Consider the following 19,588-nt stretch of genomic DNA (forward strand, 5'->3'; position numbering starts at 1 on the left):
AAAACAGATATTCTAATACCCATTTCTGAATATCTAATTTAAGAACTTGATTTGAATGAATATCTATTTTTTAACAACTCGTATAGTCCTTATAACCTTAAAGATGAACTAATTAGGTCCAGGGGGACACATTCCATTTTCTGTATTACCTAAATTATTTTTTTAAGTTATTTATTTGAAAGGCAGAGTTACAGAGAGGCAGAAGCAGAGAAAGTCTTCTACCAGCTGGTTCACTCCCCAGATGGCCACAATGGCCAGAGCTGTGCCAATCCAAAGCCAGGAGCTTCCAGGTCTCCCACATGGGTGCAGGGGCCCAAGCACTTGGCCATCTTCTACTGCTTTCCCAGGCCATAGCAGGGAGCTGGATTGGAAGTGGAGCAGCCAGGACTTGAACCAGTGCCCATATGGGATACTGGCACTGCAGGCAGTGGCTTTACCTGCTATGCCACAGCGTTGGTCCCCTAAACTCTCATATCTGTTCAAAATCAGGAGTCAGTTATTGTTATAATTATATTTTGTGAAAGCCTTTTCATGTTTTAGCAGTATGCTCTACCCTTGCCTATAGTGCTTACTGTATTACATTATGATTTTTAAAGATTTCTTTTTTTCTTTACTTGAAAGGAAGAATGACGGAAAGAGATCTTTCCTCTGCTGGTTCACCCTCCAAATGGCTGCAATAGCCAGGTCTGGGCCAGGTCAAAGCGAACAGCCCAGAACTCTGGAGTGGTGGCTCACTTCCTGCCACCTGCCGCCCAGGTGGAAGAACTGGAGTGAGTTCCCGCCTGGCTCCCAGGTTCAGCTTGCCAAGTCCTGGCCAGCCGTGGGCCGGGGAGTAAAGCAGAGAATAGTCAGCCTCTCTCCCTCTTAACCAACTAAAATTAGTGTCAGTTAATGCGAGAAAACAAGTTCTAGGAAACAGAAAATGCAACATGTAAGCAGTATATCTGAAGTGCCAAGCAGCAACTATTATCCTCCAATCACTTAAGAAACTCCCTTTCGAATTTCACTATTAAATGCTAATTCAACAAGTGGTCAAGAACTGTAATCAGAAAGAGAAGCAAAGGGAACTGGATACCTGTCAAGTTGGAATTAGTACTTCTCAACATTTACTGAGCACCGACTATATGCAAGGCCAAGATACCCATATGCAAGGGGAAATGTGCACTATGAAAATACTGCATGAATCTCAAAAATGTCTGGTGTACTAAAATAAATTTATTTTTTAAAAAAGATTTTATATATTTATTTGAAAGGCAGAGTAAGAGAGGGAGACAGAGATCTTCTATCTGCTGGTTTACTCTCCAAATGGCTACAAGAGCCAGGGCTGGGCTAGCCAGCAGTCTGGACCTCCATCTGGGTTTCCTGTGTGGGTGACAGGGCCCCAGGTACTCCTGCTGTCCCACTGCTCTCCCAGGAGCACTAACAGGGAGCTGGATTGAAAGCAGAGCAACTGGTCCTCTGCTATGGGATGCTGGCATTGCAGATGGTGGATTAACCTGCTGTGCCACAAGACTAGCCCCAAATTTACCTTTAAGTCTATTTTACCATTAGCTTTTAAAAATAAATTATTTATATGAAAGGCAGAGAGAGAGAGAGAGTGCCCATTTGCTAGTTCACTAACTCTCCAAATGCATGCAACAGCTCCAGCTGTGGGCCCACAGCCAGGACCCAGGTCTCCCTTGTGGGTGGCAGGAACTTGAATCATTTGAGCTATCACTGTTCCCTTCCAGTGTCTGTATTAGCAGGAAGCTGGAGTGGAGCTGAGTACTGATGCAGGCATACCAATATGGGATGTGGCTGGCCCAATTGGTCTTAACCACCAGGCCAAATACCTGCCCCTCCACTAATTTTTTGAAATACTCTCAAATCAGGGCCAGCGCCGTGGCACAGTAGGTTAATCCTCCACCTGCAGCACTGGCATCCCATATGGGTACCGGTTCTAGTCCCGGCTGCTCCTCTTCCAATCCAGCTCTTTGCTCTGGCCTGGGAAAGCAGTAGAAGATGGCCCAAGTGCTTGGCCCCTGTACCCACATGGGAGACTGGGAAGAAGCACCTGGCTCCTGGCTTCGGATCTGCGCAGCTCTGGTTGCTGTGGCCATCTGGGGAGTGAACCAATGGAAGGAAGACCTTTCTGTCTGTCTCTCCCTCTCACTGTCTGTAACTCTACCTCTCAAATAAATAAATAAAATCTCTTAAAAAAAATACTCTCAAATCATTTTTTTAAAAAAGCCCTACTTATGATAGGATATTATTGATGATATAATTTACTATTTCCTCTTTGATCAATGTTCCCCAAAAAGGGTTGCAATTTTAAATGGCTGGCCAATCGTCATGAGACATATATAACTAATTCCCTTTTTGCAGAGACTGCTGGGAAGTCCCATGTCAACCTTGTGGCCTATTTCTTTTTATGTGTATTGGGTTTTATACCATGTTTTCCTATCCTTTTTCTTTCTCCGATGCTTTAATTACTTATAATTTTATAATGTATATGTTACAAAGTAGAGAATTTTTTAAAAACTTTATGTTTCATTACTGTCTCTACATTTTCTACTTGTTATCTGTAGAGGGCTATGAAGAAAAAAAAACAAACATGAGTTAGACAGTGAGAGAGAAAGGTCTTCCTTCTGTTGGTTCACCCCCCAAATGACAGCTACGGCCGGCGCACTACACTGATGCACAGCCAGGAGCCAGGTACTTCCTCCTGGTCTCCCATGCAGGTGCAGAGCCCAAGCACTTGGGCCATCCTCCACTGCTTTCCTGAGCCACAGCAGAGAGCTGGACTGGAAGACGAACAACTGGGACAGAACCGGCGCCCCAAACAGGACTAGAACCCGGAGTGCCGGCACCACAGGCAGAGGATTAGCCTAGTGAGCAGTGGCGCCGGCCAAGATTATGGTTTAAAACCCAAACCAAAACCAGCACCTGGATTTGATCCACAGCTCAGCCATTTACTTGGGGAAGACACAGGCTTTGTAGTGACAGGAAGCTGTGTTCAGTCCCTGGCTTCTGCCTCTTTCCAATACATGATCTCAGCCATGATGCTGAAGCCTGTTTGAGCCACCAACTCAGAGAATATCCACCCCATCCTACCACCCAAAATTAAAAATTTCACTCCAAGAAACAAATGCTTGAAAATTGCCACAAATTTTGTATACCAAGCATCAATGTAAATTAGTCAAAACTTGAAGATAATTTTATAAAGCTGGGAATTAGTTCTAATAGCATCAAGTTCTTCAGCAACAAGAACACTGAGAATGGAGTAGAAAAAATATGACGTCTCCTCACCCAGCACTGGCCCTGGCCCTTCTGTGGGTGGTGATGAGGGACATGCCATCTCACCTTGGAGATCCAGTTAGCACGACTCTCAAGGTAGCCCATACAAGTATTAAATCCATCCACTAACCAAACCTCTGAGAGCTTTCTACATGCTAGGTGCTATACTAGAAACGTGAGACATAATGAGATAGGAAACAGTCCCTACCTCCAGGAGAGGGGGAAACAAGCTAACTTCAGAAATAAGTCAATACATAAAACAGATCCTAGTCTTGGGTTATTGTCATGAATAAGCAAATGATAAACAGATGTCACTTTGTACTACAAATAGCCCTCCTTGTATAAAATCTAGCATTTTAAAAATTCCAGGCTCTACTTTACTAAACAGACATGCCAACCAGAAAACATAAAAGCTTTACTTTTCTGAAAACCACAGGCAGGTGTTCAGACTGGGACAATCTTTTCCACAACTAAGCATCCTGGCGACTCTCGCTTAGTCGGGAGGCAGAGGTAAAGCTTTTCTTTTTAAAAACCAGATCAGAGCAGACGGTTATAGTAAGCAGTGATCAACTATCAAGGGCCACTTTCTTTCAATAACAGGAGAGACGGCAATGAAACAGGACTTGACTTTGGCGCAGCCCAGGTAAAGCTGCCCTGACTTAATAAAAGATAGCACAGTACTTGAAGAAGACCAAAGTGCAACCTACAAGGAAGCAGTTCCTTTCTTGCTTATAACACTTATCATGTCTTTTTTACAGTACTCTTGGTGGTTACTTATTATACATATATACCCGGAGGAGTCGACCTGTTGTTCAAATCCATGAGTCTAGCAAAATGTTAAAGGACAAAGAGTAAGAAAGAAAGGGACTTCATTAATTCACATCAGCGACCTCAAAACACAGACCTTCTATACAAACAGGAAAAAGAGGGACAGAAGCTACCAATGCTACACTAGTAATTTCACCCAATTATTTGGCCTCACTAATTTCTGTCCTCAAGCTTACAGCATGCCCGATCTGATTGCTTTACCAGCTAGAACCACTGTGCAAAATAAACTCTATCACCCTGTCCTGGTGAGAAGCTGGCCTTTCCGTGCTCCTCTTATGTCTAAAATGCTCTTCCAGGACATTCTCTGGCTGGAAGGCACAATCCACATGCCCCCAGACAGTCTGAGTAGGAACGCGGAACACAGGCTATGCAGTACAGACAGAAACCACTGAACAGCGTTCCATGAACTTAAGTCTGTCTTTACACAAATGCTTAGACAGCTCAGAGAGGTGCATATTTCCTAAGCAGTGTGGTTATGACTTGCTCGCTGGAAGCAACTACTGATAAACCGTATTTGAGCCATCCTTAGAAAGCTGGAATGTCCCACCCATCAAGTTAAGGGCAGAGCTAAGAATCAAGCGGAGGAGGGACCCCGAAGACAAAGGTTGCTCCTAGAGTTAGAAAGCAGAGGTTGGATGTTTCGGGGCAGGGCAGAGAGAAGAGGTCTGACGGTGCTGCAAATCCAGAGAGGCTTCAGTTCAGTGGCAGGGAGATGGAGGAAAGGAGGCTAGCGGCGGGATCCTGCGGACCTGCGGGCGGACACGGAGGTGCCGGGGACCGAGGCGTGGGATCAGGCACCCTCCGGCTGCGGGATCCGAGACTTGGATCCGACTGTGGGCCGCCAAGCGCAAGCGAGAAGGCTGGGGCTTGAGGAGGGGGTTCTGGGCGGAAGGCCGGGGCAAAGGGGAGGCCACGCTGGGCGCCGGGAACTAGTTATAGCGGGAGGGACCAGACTGCAGAGATGAGATTGAGAGCTGGGCGCGGGGGTGCGGACCTCGCGCTGGGTGCTCCCAGGGACGCAGGAGGGTACCAGGGGGTGAGAGAACGCGTGCAGGGGCTGACGCTGAGAGATGATGAGTGGAGGCTGAAGATGAGGTGCAGAAGGCGGGCTGGGGGCTGCGAAGGGGCACCGGTCTGGGCAGAACTGGGGCGGAGTAAGCCGAGATCTTGGGTCCCGCGGGGCCTAGGAGTGGGTCGGGAGTTGGGTGGGCGGCCGGGGAGAAGTGGGCACTGGGCAGGCGCCCACCGTACCAGGCTGCGCAGGTTGTCCTCCTGAGACTGGACTGTGAGCGCTGCGATCCCAGTCAGCGCACGGCGGGTGAAGTCGACGCTGCAGCGCAGGTGCAGGTGCGTGGTCCGGCAGACGGAGGCCGGAGAGGCCAAAGAACAGGTATCCACGATCTCGGGCATGGCTCTGGGGGTTCCGCCGCACACCGATCCGCACACCGACACTCAGCCGCCACACTTCGACTGAGAACTGAGAGGAGAGAGGGAGGGAGAAAAAGAAAAGGAGGGACTCGCGGCGCACGCCGGGAAAGGGAGTTTTCTGAAGCCAGAGGAGCGTGGAGGACGGTGAAGGCGGAACTACAATTCCCGTGGTGCAGCGCGACAAGGCGCGCGCTTGGCTGCCTGGGAGCGTGTGTGTTGGGGGTGGTCAGGGGACCGAGATGGTTCTAGGAGCCAGAGACGAAGGAAGAGGCGGAGGGAGGCGGGAGCAGTTAGAGGAGGGATGGTTCGAGGGAAATGGTGAGAAAGACAGCGGGGAGAGCAAATTGAACGCTTGCGTTTAACTTAGAGGAAGACTACGACGGTAACAAATCCTGTGGAAGTTAAGGAGCGGGCGGGATCAAAACATATAAAGGACCTGTCAGAAGGCCACTTCTCGTGCAGTTCCTCGTTAGTATAGTGGTGAGTATCCCCGCCTGTCACGCGGGAGACCGGGGTTCGATTCCCCGACGGGGAGGCACAATGAAGTTTTTTTTTTTCCCCCGACCCTTCCACTGGCTTAGTGGTGATTGATGCCGGCTAGCTGTGTTGACAACCCTTCAGAAGCGAGTGCATTTCCAGCGCCATGGTGGTATCCAAGTACAAGTGAGCTCATTTCTGTCCCTGTCAGAGCCTGTTAGGCACATTTCCAAGCCTTAGAGATCCAAAACAGCATTAGCCAACATTCCCCTCTAAGAAAATCCAGTCTTAGGAAGTGTGAAGAGAAAATTCTGTGACAAGATTGTGCGCTGGCGGCAATGGGAATGCGGGGCTGCGGCTTGTGCCTCCGATCTGGCGCCCTCCGGCCCGTGAGGGAAAGTCGGGGTGGGGTCGCAGAGTGGGACTGGGGAAATGGGGCGAGGTCGGGTCTCCAGGGCCTCACACAGCCGTGCCTCTAGGCTTGAGGGCACGAGGAGGACGCTGGGAGGCCTGGCGGAGGGCGGTAATTCGTGAGGGTAGAGGACAGATCGAAAGGCAGGATGCTAAGTCCCGTCTGCAGCGTGAGGAGGGCAGCACCTGTGGGAGGCAAAGCCGCGGGGCCGTGTCAGGTGGACCTGCGGACACCCCAGCAGGTGCAGCCGTCTCGGCGGTGAGCTCAGCTCCAGCGGAACGAGCCCGCAGAGGAGCCGCGACGCTGGGCGCTGGGAGGACGCCACAAGTGAATTTTACACCGGGGCTGGAGGAAGGGGCGGCTCTAGCAAGAGCCCTCTGAGACGAGGAGGGAACGTTCCCCTTTGGTATGGCAACGAGGCGGGAGTGAGGAAAGCGGTGGTTTCAGCTGACTTCTGGGGTGTCGTTGAAGGTGGAAGCCAGGGAGTAGCGGATTGAGCAATGACGAGCGGGGCAGAAGTAGACCAGAAGCCGCTCTGTCAAGATGCCTGGCCAGCGTCCGCAGGGAAGATGAAAGAGACAGCTAGGAAGGCATGCACAAGGGAAAGTGTTTTATAATTTTTTAAGGCAAGAGAGAGTTTAATATGTTTAGATACAGAGATGAAAGGGTTTCTAGAGAAGAAGAAAGTGAAAATTTAAGACGTGTGGGGGGGAGTTGATGGATTGAGCATGTTGGTACAGTTCAATTCTCTTATCAAAAGTGATCTGAACATTACATCTGGCACCAGAAATAGGAAAATACGTTATTCACTAAGGTATCCTTGTGTTGGCTGCCGCAAGCCAAAGGAAAGCAAAATAAAACAAAAACAGCATTAATTATGAAATTCAGAACTTTGCATGTGCATGTGTTACAAGTTAGCTACTATTAGTATGATAGTGGTGATGATTGCTTAATCTCATAAGGCCTAAGACTCTGACATGATCAACATTTGCAAGCCTTTTTTAGGTCATCAAACTAGGATAACAAATATGATACAATAACATTGATTTAGCCAAATAATATACAATCAAATTATCCTTTTTAATCAGAATGGAGAAAGGACATTGTTTTAATAGAAAGAGTATCATTGTCGTCATCTTACAGTATTGATTATCAGGAACCCACTGGTATATATGCCACCTGTGTTCAAGAAAAGATATTTTCAGAAAAACCACAAGTGAGTTCCTCAGCTGATCAATAGACTAATCAAAAGACAGACAGTAGGAATGCTCTTCTAAGATACTACTGACTTCTGAAGACAGAATGCACAAAATTCGCAATTCAAAAATAAGGGGAGTATTATTTATATGTGCTCATGGGTTGGGGATGCTTTTTAAAAGAGGATTCCTGTTGCATCTATAAAATAAAGGTACTATCAGGGTCTGTTTACGAAAGGAGATTTTGTTAAGATGAAAAACATGATCTATATAAAAACTCTTTAAAGAATTAGTATATATATGAGAAGTCTTCAAAAATGCATGGAAAATGCATATTATGAAAAGACTTCTGAGATTTCAAAATTTTTTTTGGTATGAAAACAAGGTTATCTTTTAATTCTGTTTTTTTCCACAGACATTTTGAAGTCCCTGATATTTTCAAGATGAGAAGAAGTTATCCCACCTGTGCTGCTCACCTCGGAGAAAATTGAGGTAAAGTCCATGTGCCTTAGGGAGTTACTGAAAAGATGAACTGAGCTAATGCAGGTGAGGTGCTGAGCCCTGTGCTGGGCAGAGAGTGAGCGTTCGTTACATATTAGCTGGTATTGTTGTTGCAGTTGGGTTTTCTTTGGATCACTGGGATAATTTTCATATTTATACTTTCTTGGTTTTGTGAGCAAGAGAGTTTAGAAAGACCTCGGAAATGAGATGCAACTAAGGTTTGTTCAGCAAAGCAAGTCATGCTGAATTAGAGCTCTAGAAAGACATTGCAACGATCCAAGGTGGTGTTTGGAAATGTGTTGACAGGAAATTTCAGTTGGTGCACAGATACTTCCCTCATTTAATCATCTCTCCACCCTGCTTCAAATCCTTCAAGGTCTCACCGGTGTCTCCAGTAGTGGTCTGCATCTTTTGATTTAAGGCCCATTTTCAAATACTAGAATTTTTGGTATAACAATCCAATAAATTAAAAGATAACATGCAGAGACTTTTCTTTAAAGGTAAGGTTTGACAATAATTTTTAAAATGACACTTACAGTATATAATAATATTCAGTTAATATATTTGTATGTGTTTTATGTTTTTCCTTAATCTGAAGATTACAAGGAAAGATGAGTGTCATTTCTCGTTTAAGTTCCTGTTTTGTGATGGTGGTGGTGATTTTGCATCTGACGCTTATAAGAGCTGAGAATCCCTACCTTGCTGAGAAATGACATAGAAAACCGCAGCAATGGAGCTGGACCCCTCAGCCAGGTGTTCTTCCACTTGGGTTCACCTTGGGACAGAAGGGCTTGCTCCCTTGGCTCTGCTTGCTTCAGTGGCCTGGTAATCCTTTGATGACAGCTCCTTGTGAAACTCTGCCTCCTGTCTCCTCCTTGCAGAAGTCAGTTATGTAAGTGTCTCAGCTTAATATCCCATCTGACGATGTTCCACCTCTGAGGTGGAAACCAAATGTCATTGTACAGGTTGGTCAACTGCAATGTTGATGGGCTGGAAGTGACGAAAACCCCAGAGTCTGATCATGGCCCCCAGACCCTAAAGGACCTCATTTCCACTTATCTCTCGTCTCAGCCTTCCCCCTTCCCCTGACGAACTCTGCCCTTGGCTACCTAACTTTGTACCTGCTCCTTCATGGCACCCTATCTCACATCTCACTTCCTTTCGTGTGTGTTATCTCTCCAGAAGTGTTTTTTTCTATATTTCCCTGTCTGGCAACTCTAGGTAGTTAGTGAGGTGAGGACAGGTAGAGTAGACCTGGGAGGTGAACCCAAGGGGAAGGCAAGGACTCAGCCTGAAAGAATGCTGTATGCCATGAGGAGGGGCTCGGAACTTACCCTGAAGGCTGTGAAACGTTGCCAGGGATCTTCACTGGGCCAGGCATGACCAAGACTTGCCTTTTAGAAAGATTTCTCTGCAGCAGCGTGGAAGACAGATTGAGGAAATGTGTGTGTGTTAGGAGACATGGGCCAGAGGAAAGAAAAGAAAGTTCCAAGATCACCCCTGCTGCTTCCCTCTTGCCTCGTTGCATTAGTAGAAGACAAACATGTAGGTCCTTCCGGTTCTGAGAGTTTTACTGGTAGCTGTTTCAAGAAGACAGAGCAGAAGATGACAGAGAAGGAAGGTGAGAGAACAATGCTGAGGGGGCGGATGATGGTGGCTTGGACAAAGGAGTCAGCGTTGGAGAGAAGTGATCAAATTCGGCAAGAGTTTTGCAGGCAGAGCTACTGAGACTTCTTGGCAGACTAGATCTGGAGCGTGAGGGAAAGGAGTGGGAGATACCCTGAAGTCTTTGGGAGAATGTAACTTGAGTAACTGCGAGGGGGAAGACTGTGAGGAACTCTGGCTGGGTGATAAACTCAGAGGTTCAGTCTTTTCTGTGCTTAGTTTGAGGTGCCTTTTGTCAACTGAGTGGAGATGTTGAATAAACAGTTGGTGTATTTCTAACTTCATGGAGACTAACTTCACCGGGAAAGCTGAACTGGGCAGGAGATGAGAATGTTGAAGTTCAGCGCCAGCACGTGGCATAGCAGGTAAAGCTGCAACCTGCAGCACCAGCATCCCGTATGGCACCAGTTTGAGTCCCAGCTGCTCCACTTCTGATCCAGCTCCCTGCTAGTGGCCTGGGAAAAGCAGTGGAAGACAGCCCAAGACTTTAGGCTTCTGCCACCCGGATAAAGTTCTAGCCACACGCACCCCCAGCCTCAGTTGGTCCAGCCAACTTGATTTATTTTACTTGAAAGGCAGAGTTACACAGAGAGAAGGAGAGACAGAGAGAGAGAAAGAGAGAGAAAGGTCTTCCATCTGCTGGTTCACTTCCCAATTGGCCGCAACAACTGGAGCTGTGGTGATCAGAAGCCAGGAGCCAGGAGCTTCTTCCGGGTCTCCCACTCAAGTGCAGGGACCCAGGGACTTGGGCCATCTTCTACTGCTTTCCCAGGCCACAGCAGAGAGCTGGATGGGAAGTGGAGCAGCCTGTACTTGAACCAGCACCCACATGGGATGCTGGCACTGCAGGCAGCAACTTTACCTGCTAAGCCAGAGCGCCAGCCCCAAAAATTTTTTTAAAAAGTAAGAGTGTGTAAGTGAATTGAAATTTGGAGCTACTTTGTAATTCAACAGTAGGTGCGTATGAAGAGATAGAAAAAAAATTTTTAGAGGTCTATTTATTTATTTTAAAGTCAGAGTTACAGAAAGAGAGGAAGAGATAGAGAGATGGAGAGAGAGAGAGAGAGAGAGATCTTCCATCTGCTGGTTCACTACCCAGATGGCCACAACAATCAGAGGTGGGCAAGGTCAAAGCCAGGAGTCAGGGGGCCAGTGCTGTGGCACAGTGGGCTAATGCCCTGGCCTGAAGCTCTGGCATCCCATATGGGCGCTGGTTCGAGATCCAGCTGCTCGACTCCCAATCCAGCTCTCTGCTATGGCCTGAGATAGCAGTAGAAGATGGCCCAAGTCCTTGGGCCCCTGCACCTGCGTGGGAGACCTGGAAGAAGCTCCTGACTCTTGGCTTTGGATTGGCACAGCTCCGGCTGTTGCAGCCAATTGGGGAGTGAACCATCAGATGGAAGATCTCTCTCTCTCTCTCTCTCTCTCTCTCTCTCTCTCTCTGCCTCTCCTCTCTGTGTAACGCTTTCAAATAAATAAATAAATCTTAAAAAAAAAAAAAAAAGCCAGGAGTCAGGAGTTTCATCTGGGTCTCCCACATGGATACAGGGGTTTCAGCACTTGGGCCATCTTCTGCTGCTTTCCCAGGCAATTAACAAGGAGCTGGATTGGAAGTGGAGCAGCCAGGAGTCAAACCAGCACCAAAAAATATTTATTTATTTGAAGGCAGAGTTACAGAGAGAGAGAGGGATCTTCCATCCACGGGTTCACTCCTCAAATGGCCACAACATCCTCGGGGCTGGACCAGGCCGAAGCCAGGAGCCTAGAGTTTCTCCTGAGTTTCCCTTGTGGATTCAGGGCTGGCCCAAGCATGTGGGCCATCTTCCACTGATTTTCCAGGTGCTTTAGCAGGGAGCTAGATCAGAAGTGGAGCAGCCAGGAATGGAACTGGTGCCCATATAGGTTGTCAGGCATTGCAGGTGGTGGCTTTTCCCTCTGTGCCATGATGCTGGCCCCCCATAAATCTTTTTTTTTTTTAAAGATTTATTTATTTATTTTAAAGTCAGAGTTACACAGAGGAGAGGCAGAGAGAGAGAGAGAGAGAGAGAGAGATCTTCCATCTGCTGGTTCCTTCCCCAGATGACCACAATGGCTGGAGCTGTGCTGATCCGAAGCCAGGAGCCAGGAGCTTCCTCTCAGTCTTCCCACACGGGTGCAGGGGCCCAAGGACTTGGGGCCATCTTCCACTGCTTTCCTAGGCCATAGCAGAGAGCCGGATTGGAAGTGGAGCAGCCAGATCTTGAACGGGCATTCATTTGAGATGCCCACACTGCAGGTGGTGGCTTTACCTGCTAAGCCACAGCGCCAGCCCTCTTAAATATTTTTTTTAAATCCTTTATCCTGGTCCACTTCCCTAGACTCCCAAATCAGTACTCAATTAACACCTTAATGTTATCTCCAACAAAGCACCTGCCACTCCACGCATAACCCTCAGCTGATTTCTCAGGCTCACCTGCTAGGTGCAATGTCTGTCTGTCCCAGTCCTCGGTTGCTACAAGAAGAGCTTGAAGATCAGATCATCTGTTTGACCCCGGGTTTTGGAGGCAGGGAAGACCAGGACCTCAGCACTGGCATGGCTGCTTCTGCTGAGGGCATTCTTGCTGCATGACAACATGGCAGAGGGCGTCCCAGTCTAGCGGGGGTTCCTCTCCCTCCTCTTCTAAAGCTATTAAAGCCATCATGGGGCCCCCACCCTCATGACCTCATGTAGTCCTAGTCACCTCCCAAAGATCCCACCTCCAAATGCCATTAACATGAATTTGGGGGTTAAGTTTCCCAACACAGGAACTTTTGAGAGGACACATTCAAACCATAGCACCGTCTTATAAAAATGTACATGTCATAAGTGTATGGTTCAACGAGCTGCATAGACACCCCACTACAGTCAGCTCCCAGATTAGGAACAACATCACCACCACCCCACTAGATGCCCCCTTAAGTTCCCTTCATGTCTCTAGAAATCCCACTCCCCAGGGGTAGTCCTTGCCTCTGCATTACATATCACTGTGACGTGCTTCTGTGTCTGTTTCCTTTATATCCATGGAAACACACAGTGTGCACTCTCACGCCTGGCTCCTTTGGCTCAACATTACATTGGTGAGATCCCTGTCTTTCTGTGTGCCTGTCTCAATTGTGCACTCCCACTGCTGAGTAGGATTCCATGTGTGAATGTGCCATGATGCACGGATCTCTCCCACTGTGGAGGGGCGTTTGGGTAATTTTGCTTCTAGGTTGTTAGGAAGCTGCCACTTTGGACATTCCGGTACTTGTCTGTTGGTGAATAGACTGTAGCTAGGTTTTTGATGTGCAGCTCTGAAACCTGGACAGCTTAACCCGTGCCAGGAAATTTCCTTTGAGACTGCTGTAGCCAAAAAATCATTTTGGCAGCTTCTGGATTCTGTCATTTTTGATGCACATTCAACAACCTTCCAGCTTGAGCCGGGCGAAAGGTGGTTGAAAGCAGAGAGAGAGGCTGTTTCCAAGATACAAGAAAAAATTCTTGGCAGCCGTTGCTCTGGATTGTACTTGATTTTCCTCTCAGGACTTCTGCTTGCGAGCTTCATCTATACCATTTCTTTCTTTCTTTCTTTCTTTCTTTTTTTTTTTTTTTTTATGACTCAGACTCCAGCTCAGGGTGTATTTTTCCTCCTCAGTAGTCGGGATATTTCATCACAGCAACTAGTTACACCTTGTATTCTGATGGCCTAAAGCATGAGCAGAATTTGACAAGTGTCTGCAGGGTTTCCTTTCCAAACCCGTATTTCTGTCTCAGGTCACGTGGCTTCAAACCCACTTTCTCTTGCTTTGCCAACAGAGCAGGTTCCTGCCACGGGCCCCTGAAATACGTTCACTCTAAGAGGCATTCCTCCCGAACATTCTTCTCATCTGCACATCTGTGTTTGAGGAAGTAGCTACTATTTTGGCTTCAAAAATATTTTTTAAAATTTTGAGAGAGAAGGGCCAGTGCTGTGGCGCAGCGGGTTAAAGCCCTGGCCTGAAGCGCCGGCATCCCATATGAATACCGGTTCTAGTCCTTGCTGCTCCACTTCTGATCCAGCTCTCTGCTATGGCATGGGAAAGCAGTAGAAGATGGCCCAAGTCCTTGGGCCCCTACACCTATGTGGGAAACCCCGAAGAAGCTCCTGGCTCCTGACTTTGGATCAGCACAGCTCTGGCCATTGCGGCCATCTGGGAAGTGAACCAGCAGATGGAAGACCTCTCTCTGTGTCTCTACCTCTCTCTGTAACTCTTTCAAATAAATAAAATAAATCTTTTTTTTTTTTTTTTAAGATTTTACTTATTTATTTGACAGGCAGAGTCACAGACAGTGAGAGAGAGAGGGACAGAGAGAAAGGCCTTCCTTCCATTGGTTCACTCCCCAAGTGGCCATAATGGCTGGAGCTGCACCAATCCGAAGCCAGGAGCCAGGTGCTTCTTCCTGGTCTCCCATCCAGGTGCAGGGGCCCAAGCGCTTGGGCCATCCTCCACTGCCCTCCCAGGCCACAGCAGAGAGCTGGACTGGAAGAGGAGCAACTGGGACTAGAACCAGCGCTCATATGGGATGCCAGTGCCACAGGTGGAGGATTAACCTACTGGGCCATAGCGCCGGCCCCAAATAAAAGAAATCTTAAAAAAAGATTTTTGAGAGAGAGATGGAGATAGAAAAAGAAAGAGAGAGAGAGAGAGGAGATGTTTTCATCCAGATTCACTCCCTCAAATGCCCCAGTGGTTAGGGCTGGACTAGGGCCAAAGCCAGGAGCTGAGAACTCAACTCAGGTCTCTCACATGGTCGGCAGGGACCCAATGATTTGAGCCATCACCACTGCCTCTCAGGGTCTGCGCTGGCAAGGAGCTGAAGTCAGGATCAGAGCTGGGACTTGAACCCAGATATTCCATGAAGTTAAATGTGCACTCCCTCGTCGTATTTAAGTGAAAGATTTCTCGTACTTGGAATCCAGAGTTGAGTAAATCCATGTAAGAGGCTCAGAGTTGGCTTACTCTTCAGCTACTCCCCCAGGTGTCTCAGTATTTATTCTTATTATCAGTAGTAGTGGTACATATTGACAAAGTATCTGCACAGATTTATGGTGTACAAGGTGATGTAATGATTTTTTAATTCAGTGTGGAATCAAGTCAACCAATCCACCCGTCACTTCAAGCATTTGACATCTTCCATGATGAGGACATTCAAAATCGACCCTCCCAGCAACACTGCACTGTAAAATACTTCACTATTAACTGTATGCACCGTGCTGGGCAACAGAGCCCAGATGTCAATCAAACTTATTTCTGTGTCCCTGAGGCTTTGTACCCTGCGGACAGAGTCGTATGCTCGTCTGCCTCCTAGATCTGGCCTCTACCTCCCTTCCAAGCCGCTTGTCCTGGGCTTCCAGGGAATCTGCTTCTCCTGCCAGGCTCTTCCTTCCTCCCTTTCTCACACACACCTTCCTTGTGACTCAACCAGGTCATGACCTGGGAGGCCCCCACACCTCTCCCCTTATCTGTCCACTGCCTCCTTTCTCCTTAAGTATTTTCCTGTGCTCTTTTTGTCTTTAATTGTTTGAACGTGAATTTTCCATGCATGCGTATGTATATATGCATGAGGGAGGCTTTAAGAAGTTTGTGGAAAATGGGATTAAAAGATAAGCTGAGGCCGGCGCTGTGGCACAGCGGGTTAATGCCCTGGCCTGCAGTGCCGGCATCCCATATGGTCGCCAGTTCTAGTCCTGGCTGCACCTCTTCCAATCCAGCTCTCTGCTATGGCCTGGGAAAGCAGTAGAAGATGGCCCAAGTCCTTGGGCCCATGCACCCACGTGGGAGACCCAGAAGAAGCTCCCGGCTCCTGGCTTCGGATTGGTGCAGCTCCGGCCATTGCAGCCACCTGGGGAGTGAACCAATGGATGGAAGACCTCTCTGTCTCTACCTCTCTCTGTAACTTTCAAATAAATAAAATAAATCTTTAAAAAAAAGATAAGCTGATATGGGGAACAAAAAAAATTTTTTTAAAGATTTATTTATTTATTTGAAAGTCAGAGTTACACAGAGAGAGGAGAGGCAGAGAGAGAGAGAGAGAGAGAGAGGTCTTCTGTTCACTCTCCAGATGGCCGCAACAGCTGGAGCTGCCCTGATCCGAAGCCAGGAGCCAGGAGCTTCTTCCGGGTCTCCCACATGGGTGCAGGGGCCCAAGGACTTGGGCCATCTTCTACTGCTCTCCTAGGCCATAGCAGAGAGGTGGATCAGAAGTGGAGCAGCCGGGTCTCAAACCGGCACCCATATGGGATGCCGGCACTTCAGGCTGGGCCTTAACCAGCTGTGCCACAGCGCTGGCTCCAACAAAAATTTTGAAATCCATGCATAGTTTCTTCATTGTACACCTTTTCTGTGAACTTTTTTGACCATCAGTCCTCACTATTTGTCAGTTTGGTACTTGTGAATTTATTTGTTCCTCTCACATGAATGCTCATGGTGTTTTCGTGGTCACTTGTGAATACTCGAACACTACAAGAACTTTAATCACCAGAGGCATATGGCGTCCCCTGGGGCTGAACCAGGAGGTGCTGGGCCTTCTTGGTTCCACTCTTCTGCTGTGAACAAGTGGCCTTTTTGTGGTCCAGTGTCATGGTTTTTGACATTTTTGTGCTCTTGGTAGGGATTTTACTGTTTAAAATGTTCCCCCCTGGAGCAGGCCTTTGGCGTAAGTTTGGGACACCAGCTGGGATGCCTGTGTCCCACATCAGAGTGCCTGGGTTCCACTTTTGGTTCCAGCTCTCTCTCCAGCTTCTTGCTTATACAGACCCTGGGAAGCAGTGGTGATGGCTACAGTCACTGGGTCCCTGTACCCACATGGGAGACCTAAATTGAACTCCTGGCTCCTGGGTTCAGCTTTAGCTCAGCCCAGCTCAGCCTCAGCCATTGCAGGCATCTGGGGAGTGAGCCAGTAGATGAGAGAGCACTCTCTCTCAAATACATACTTTAAAAATTAAATATAAGCTCCAGCTTTGTGGTGCACTGGGTTAAGCTGTCGCTTGTGACATGGGCATCCCATATCAGAGTGCCCGTTTGAGTCTTGGCTGCCCTGCTTTTGGTTCAGCTTTCTGTTAATATGCCTGGGAATACAGAGGAAAATGGCCCAAGGACTTGGGCCCATGTCACTCATATGGGAGACCCAGAAGGAGCTTCTGGCTTCTGGCTTTTCCCTGGCCCAGGAATTTCAGGAGTGAACCAGTTGGGTAGAATATCTCTCACTGTCTCTCTCTCCTCTCTCTCTCTCTCACTGTCTCTGTCACTCTGCTTTTCAAATAAATAAACAATAAATCTTTAAAAAATAACAAAAGTAATTGTTGCTGAAGTGCTATCTAACGTTCCTAAGATCCTTTAACTCTCTCACATCCCCCATTACAGGACAAGCAACATACTCAGTCTGTTGGAGCCACAATAGATATGGAAAGAATACAAGAAAAGAGGGAAGGGGGAGGAATAAAGAAAGGATGGCAGGAAGAAAGACAAGTCCTGGAAGCTGGGCTGTGGCTTGGTCTAAGAGGGCTCTGTTTCTCAGGATTTTCGGTCTTTCACTCTTAGGGATTACCTTATGATTTCTTGTTTTAACTTTATGATGGTGGGAAATCGCCATGCTTTCAGTAGAGACCATACTGTGAGTTTTGAATGTTAATCTTTTCCCAGACTAGTGATATGTGGTACTTGTAATACTGGCTAGTAGATATTGATATTTTGTGATCTGCCCTGTAAGAGACAACAACAGAACAAACTTTAGAGATTTTTTTTTTTTTTTTGCATTTTTAAACTTTTCCCACACCCTCCTCTCCCCACATTTTCCCTCTTGATCTTCACTGGGAGAAGGAAATTCTAGAATGCCCCCAAACTCTAGGCCAAAGTGAAGCAGGCACTCACGGCAGGCATAGGGTGTCTATGTGGTGTTGTCAGGCACCACTCGTAGGGCTGAGGCTGCATGGATACCCACTTGTACTGAAGAAGTTCATCAGCTTCCTGGGAGAATGGGGCTGATAAAGTGAAACCACTGGAGGTCAGCGTGGGAGGCCACAGAGGTGCTGCATCCATGCAGCCCCATCATTAAGTAAAAATACCTTCAGTCAAAACATGCCCTGAACCCACAGATCCTACTACACATCCTCGCCTAGCTGCACCACACGCTGGAGAGTGCTTCCCCCAGGAAGGCCCGCTGCCTGCCAGTACCCGGCACCACAAGTACCACATATCACCAGTGTGGGCAAAGGTTAACATTCGGAATTCCAAGTATGGTTTCTGCTGAGTGCACGTTGCCTTCCCACCACCGTAAAGTAACAGAGTTGTTAACACGCATTGGACTCTTGTAAGTTGGGGACTGATGTATGCAGGTGGACAGGTACACGATGCTGTAAGACGTACGTCAGTGGGCATCTTCTTGGAAGTGATGAGGGCTGTGTGGAAATATAATACAGAGATCTCTCTCTCTCTTTAATCATTCGTTCATGTCAGAATTGGGGGACACACAAAGAAATGTTTGCAAAATCTCTACATATGCCAACATAATTAATATCTTAAGGCACAAAATACATTGATGGCATGGTTCATCATTAGCAATGGTGAATTTAAATCCTCACTCTAAATAGCCATCTCAGTGTGGGAGGGCCTGCCTTCTTGTCAGTCATTATTTTGTTTGCTAATGTGCCCATCTTATCTTGTGGTAGAGTTATTCGTTCTGTCATTTTCTTGTTGCTCACTGTTATTTTGTTGTGGCAGCTGAAGTTGATGCGAGCAGATGTCGGTTCCAGGAGTGGGTACTGTGATAGCAAATGCAAACAAATAAAGAAGCAGATATTGGAACGGGGCAATGGGGAAGGCTGGCAGAATTTTGAGGCACATACTGGAAGAGTCAAGACTGCTGTGAAAGGATTGCTAAAGGGGATTCTGGCGTGGGCTTTAAAAGAAAATAGAGCTGGAGAGAAAGCCTGAATCTTCTTAGAGAATAGGTGGAACTGAAGGATATGTTTTTGCATGAGGAGGAAACACCTTGTTGTTTTACCAAAGGCAGAGTTTTTGAGCCATGAAATTAATTATCTGAGGCACTTTCTGAGCAGAGTGTTGAAAGAGCAGAGTGGTTCCCAATGATAGTAATAGACAAGAGGAGAGAAATGAAGAAGAAATTGCTAAGCAAAAGGAACCAGAACTTAACAATTTGGAAAATTCTCTGCTTGTCCATAACACAAAGAAAGAGAGAGAGGGAAAGAGGGAGACATAAACACACACACACACACACACACAGAGAGAGAGAGAGAGAGAGAGAGAGAGAGAGCGAGCGAGCGAGCATGTTTTAGAGAATGCTACATGTGGGCCTGACTTGCTATTTGATAAGAGTATTGGTGTGAACATAAATCAGCTAATCAGTAGAAACCAGAAACAGAGATGCGATTATCCTAGTAGAAATCCTGCCAGCTGGGCCTAGCTGGAATGGGGAAAACAAGACTGAAAGAAGGGGGGCTGCAAGAAAAGGGAAGCAGGACCCCACCGCAATTCAGAGATGATCAGAGCTGCTCCACCCACTGCAGGTCCAGAATGCAAGGGCCCTAGGAAAAAAGCTGCCCAGCAGAGTCACGTGGAAGGTACCGTCCACCCCAGAGAGCCAGTGGGTGGTGCTCCACTGAGATGAAGGGGCGGGGCCACCCCATGAGTGATGCCACCAGCCAGCAGGTGATGCCACTAGCCCATTGGGTCTGGAACATGGGACCACTGCCCAGGGAGCCTGGCAGGCAGAGCATGCACTGAGCAGAAGAGATTATTCTCAAATCTC

At 47.5% G+C, this 19,588-nt stretch overlaps 2 protein-coding genes across 3 annotated transcripts in view; one reads left to right on the forward strand and one right to left on the reverse strand.

Annotated features, from left to right (window-relative positions):
- The window catches only part of LTA4H (leukotriene A4 hydrolase), a 40,078-nt gene extending 34,502 nt beyond the window's left edge, over window positions 1-5,576 (reverse strand). For both annotated transcript variants that reach the window (XM_008256915.5, XM_002711212.6), the window contains exon 1: window positions 5,356-5,576. In XM_008256915.5, the coding sequence (XP_008255137.1) occupies window positions 5,356-5,514 (159 nt within the window). In that variant the 5' untranslated portion in view covers window positions 5,515-5,576. The remainder of the gene's footprint in view (window positions 1-5,355) is intronic.
- A 958-nt stretch (window positions 5,577-6,534) lies between these two features.
- The window catches only part of ELK3 (ETS transcription factor ELK3), a 222,376-nt gene continuing 209,322 nt past the window's right edge, over window positions 6,535-19,588 (forward strand). The window contains exons 1-2 of the mRNA XM_089308809.1: window positions 6,535-6,827; window positions 8,033-8,109. The gene's annotated coding sequence lies outside the window, so the exon portion shown is untranslated. The remainder of the gene's footprint in view (window positions 6,828-8,032; window positions 8,110-19,588) is intronic.

Source organism: Oryctolagus cuniculus, chromosome 11, assembly GCF_051225735.1.
Source record: "Oryctolagus cuniculus isolate XC-2025 breed Fujian yellow rabbit chromosome 11, ASM5122573v1, whole genome shotgun sequence".
NCBI classification, from domain to species: Eukaryota; Metazoa; Chordata; class Mammalia; order Lagomorpha; family Leporidae; genus Oryctolagus; species Oryctolagus cuniculus.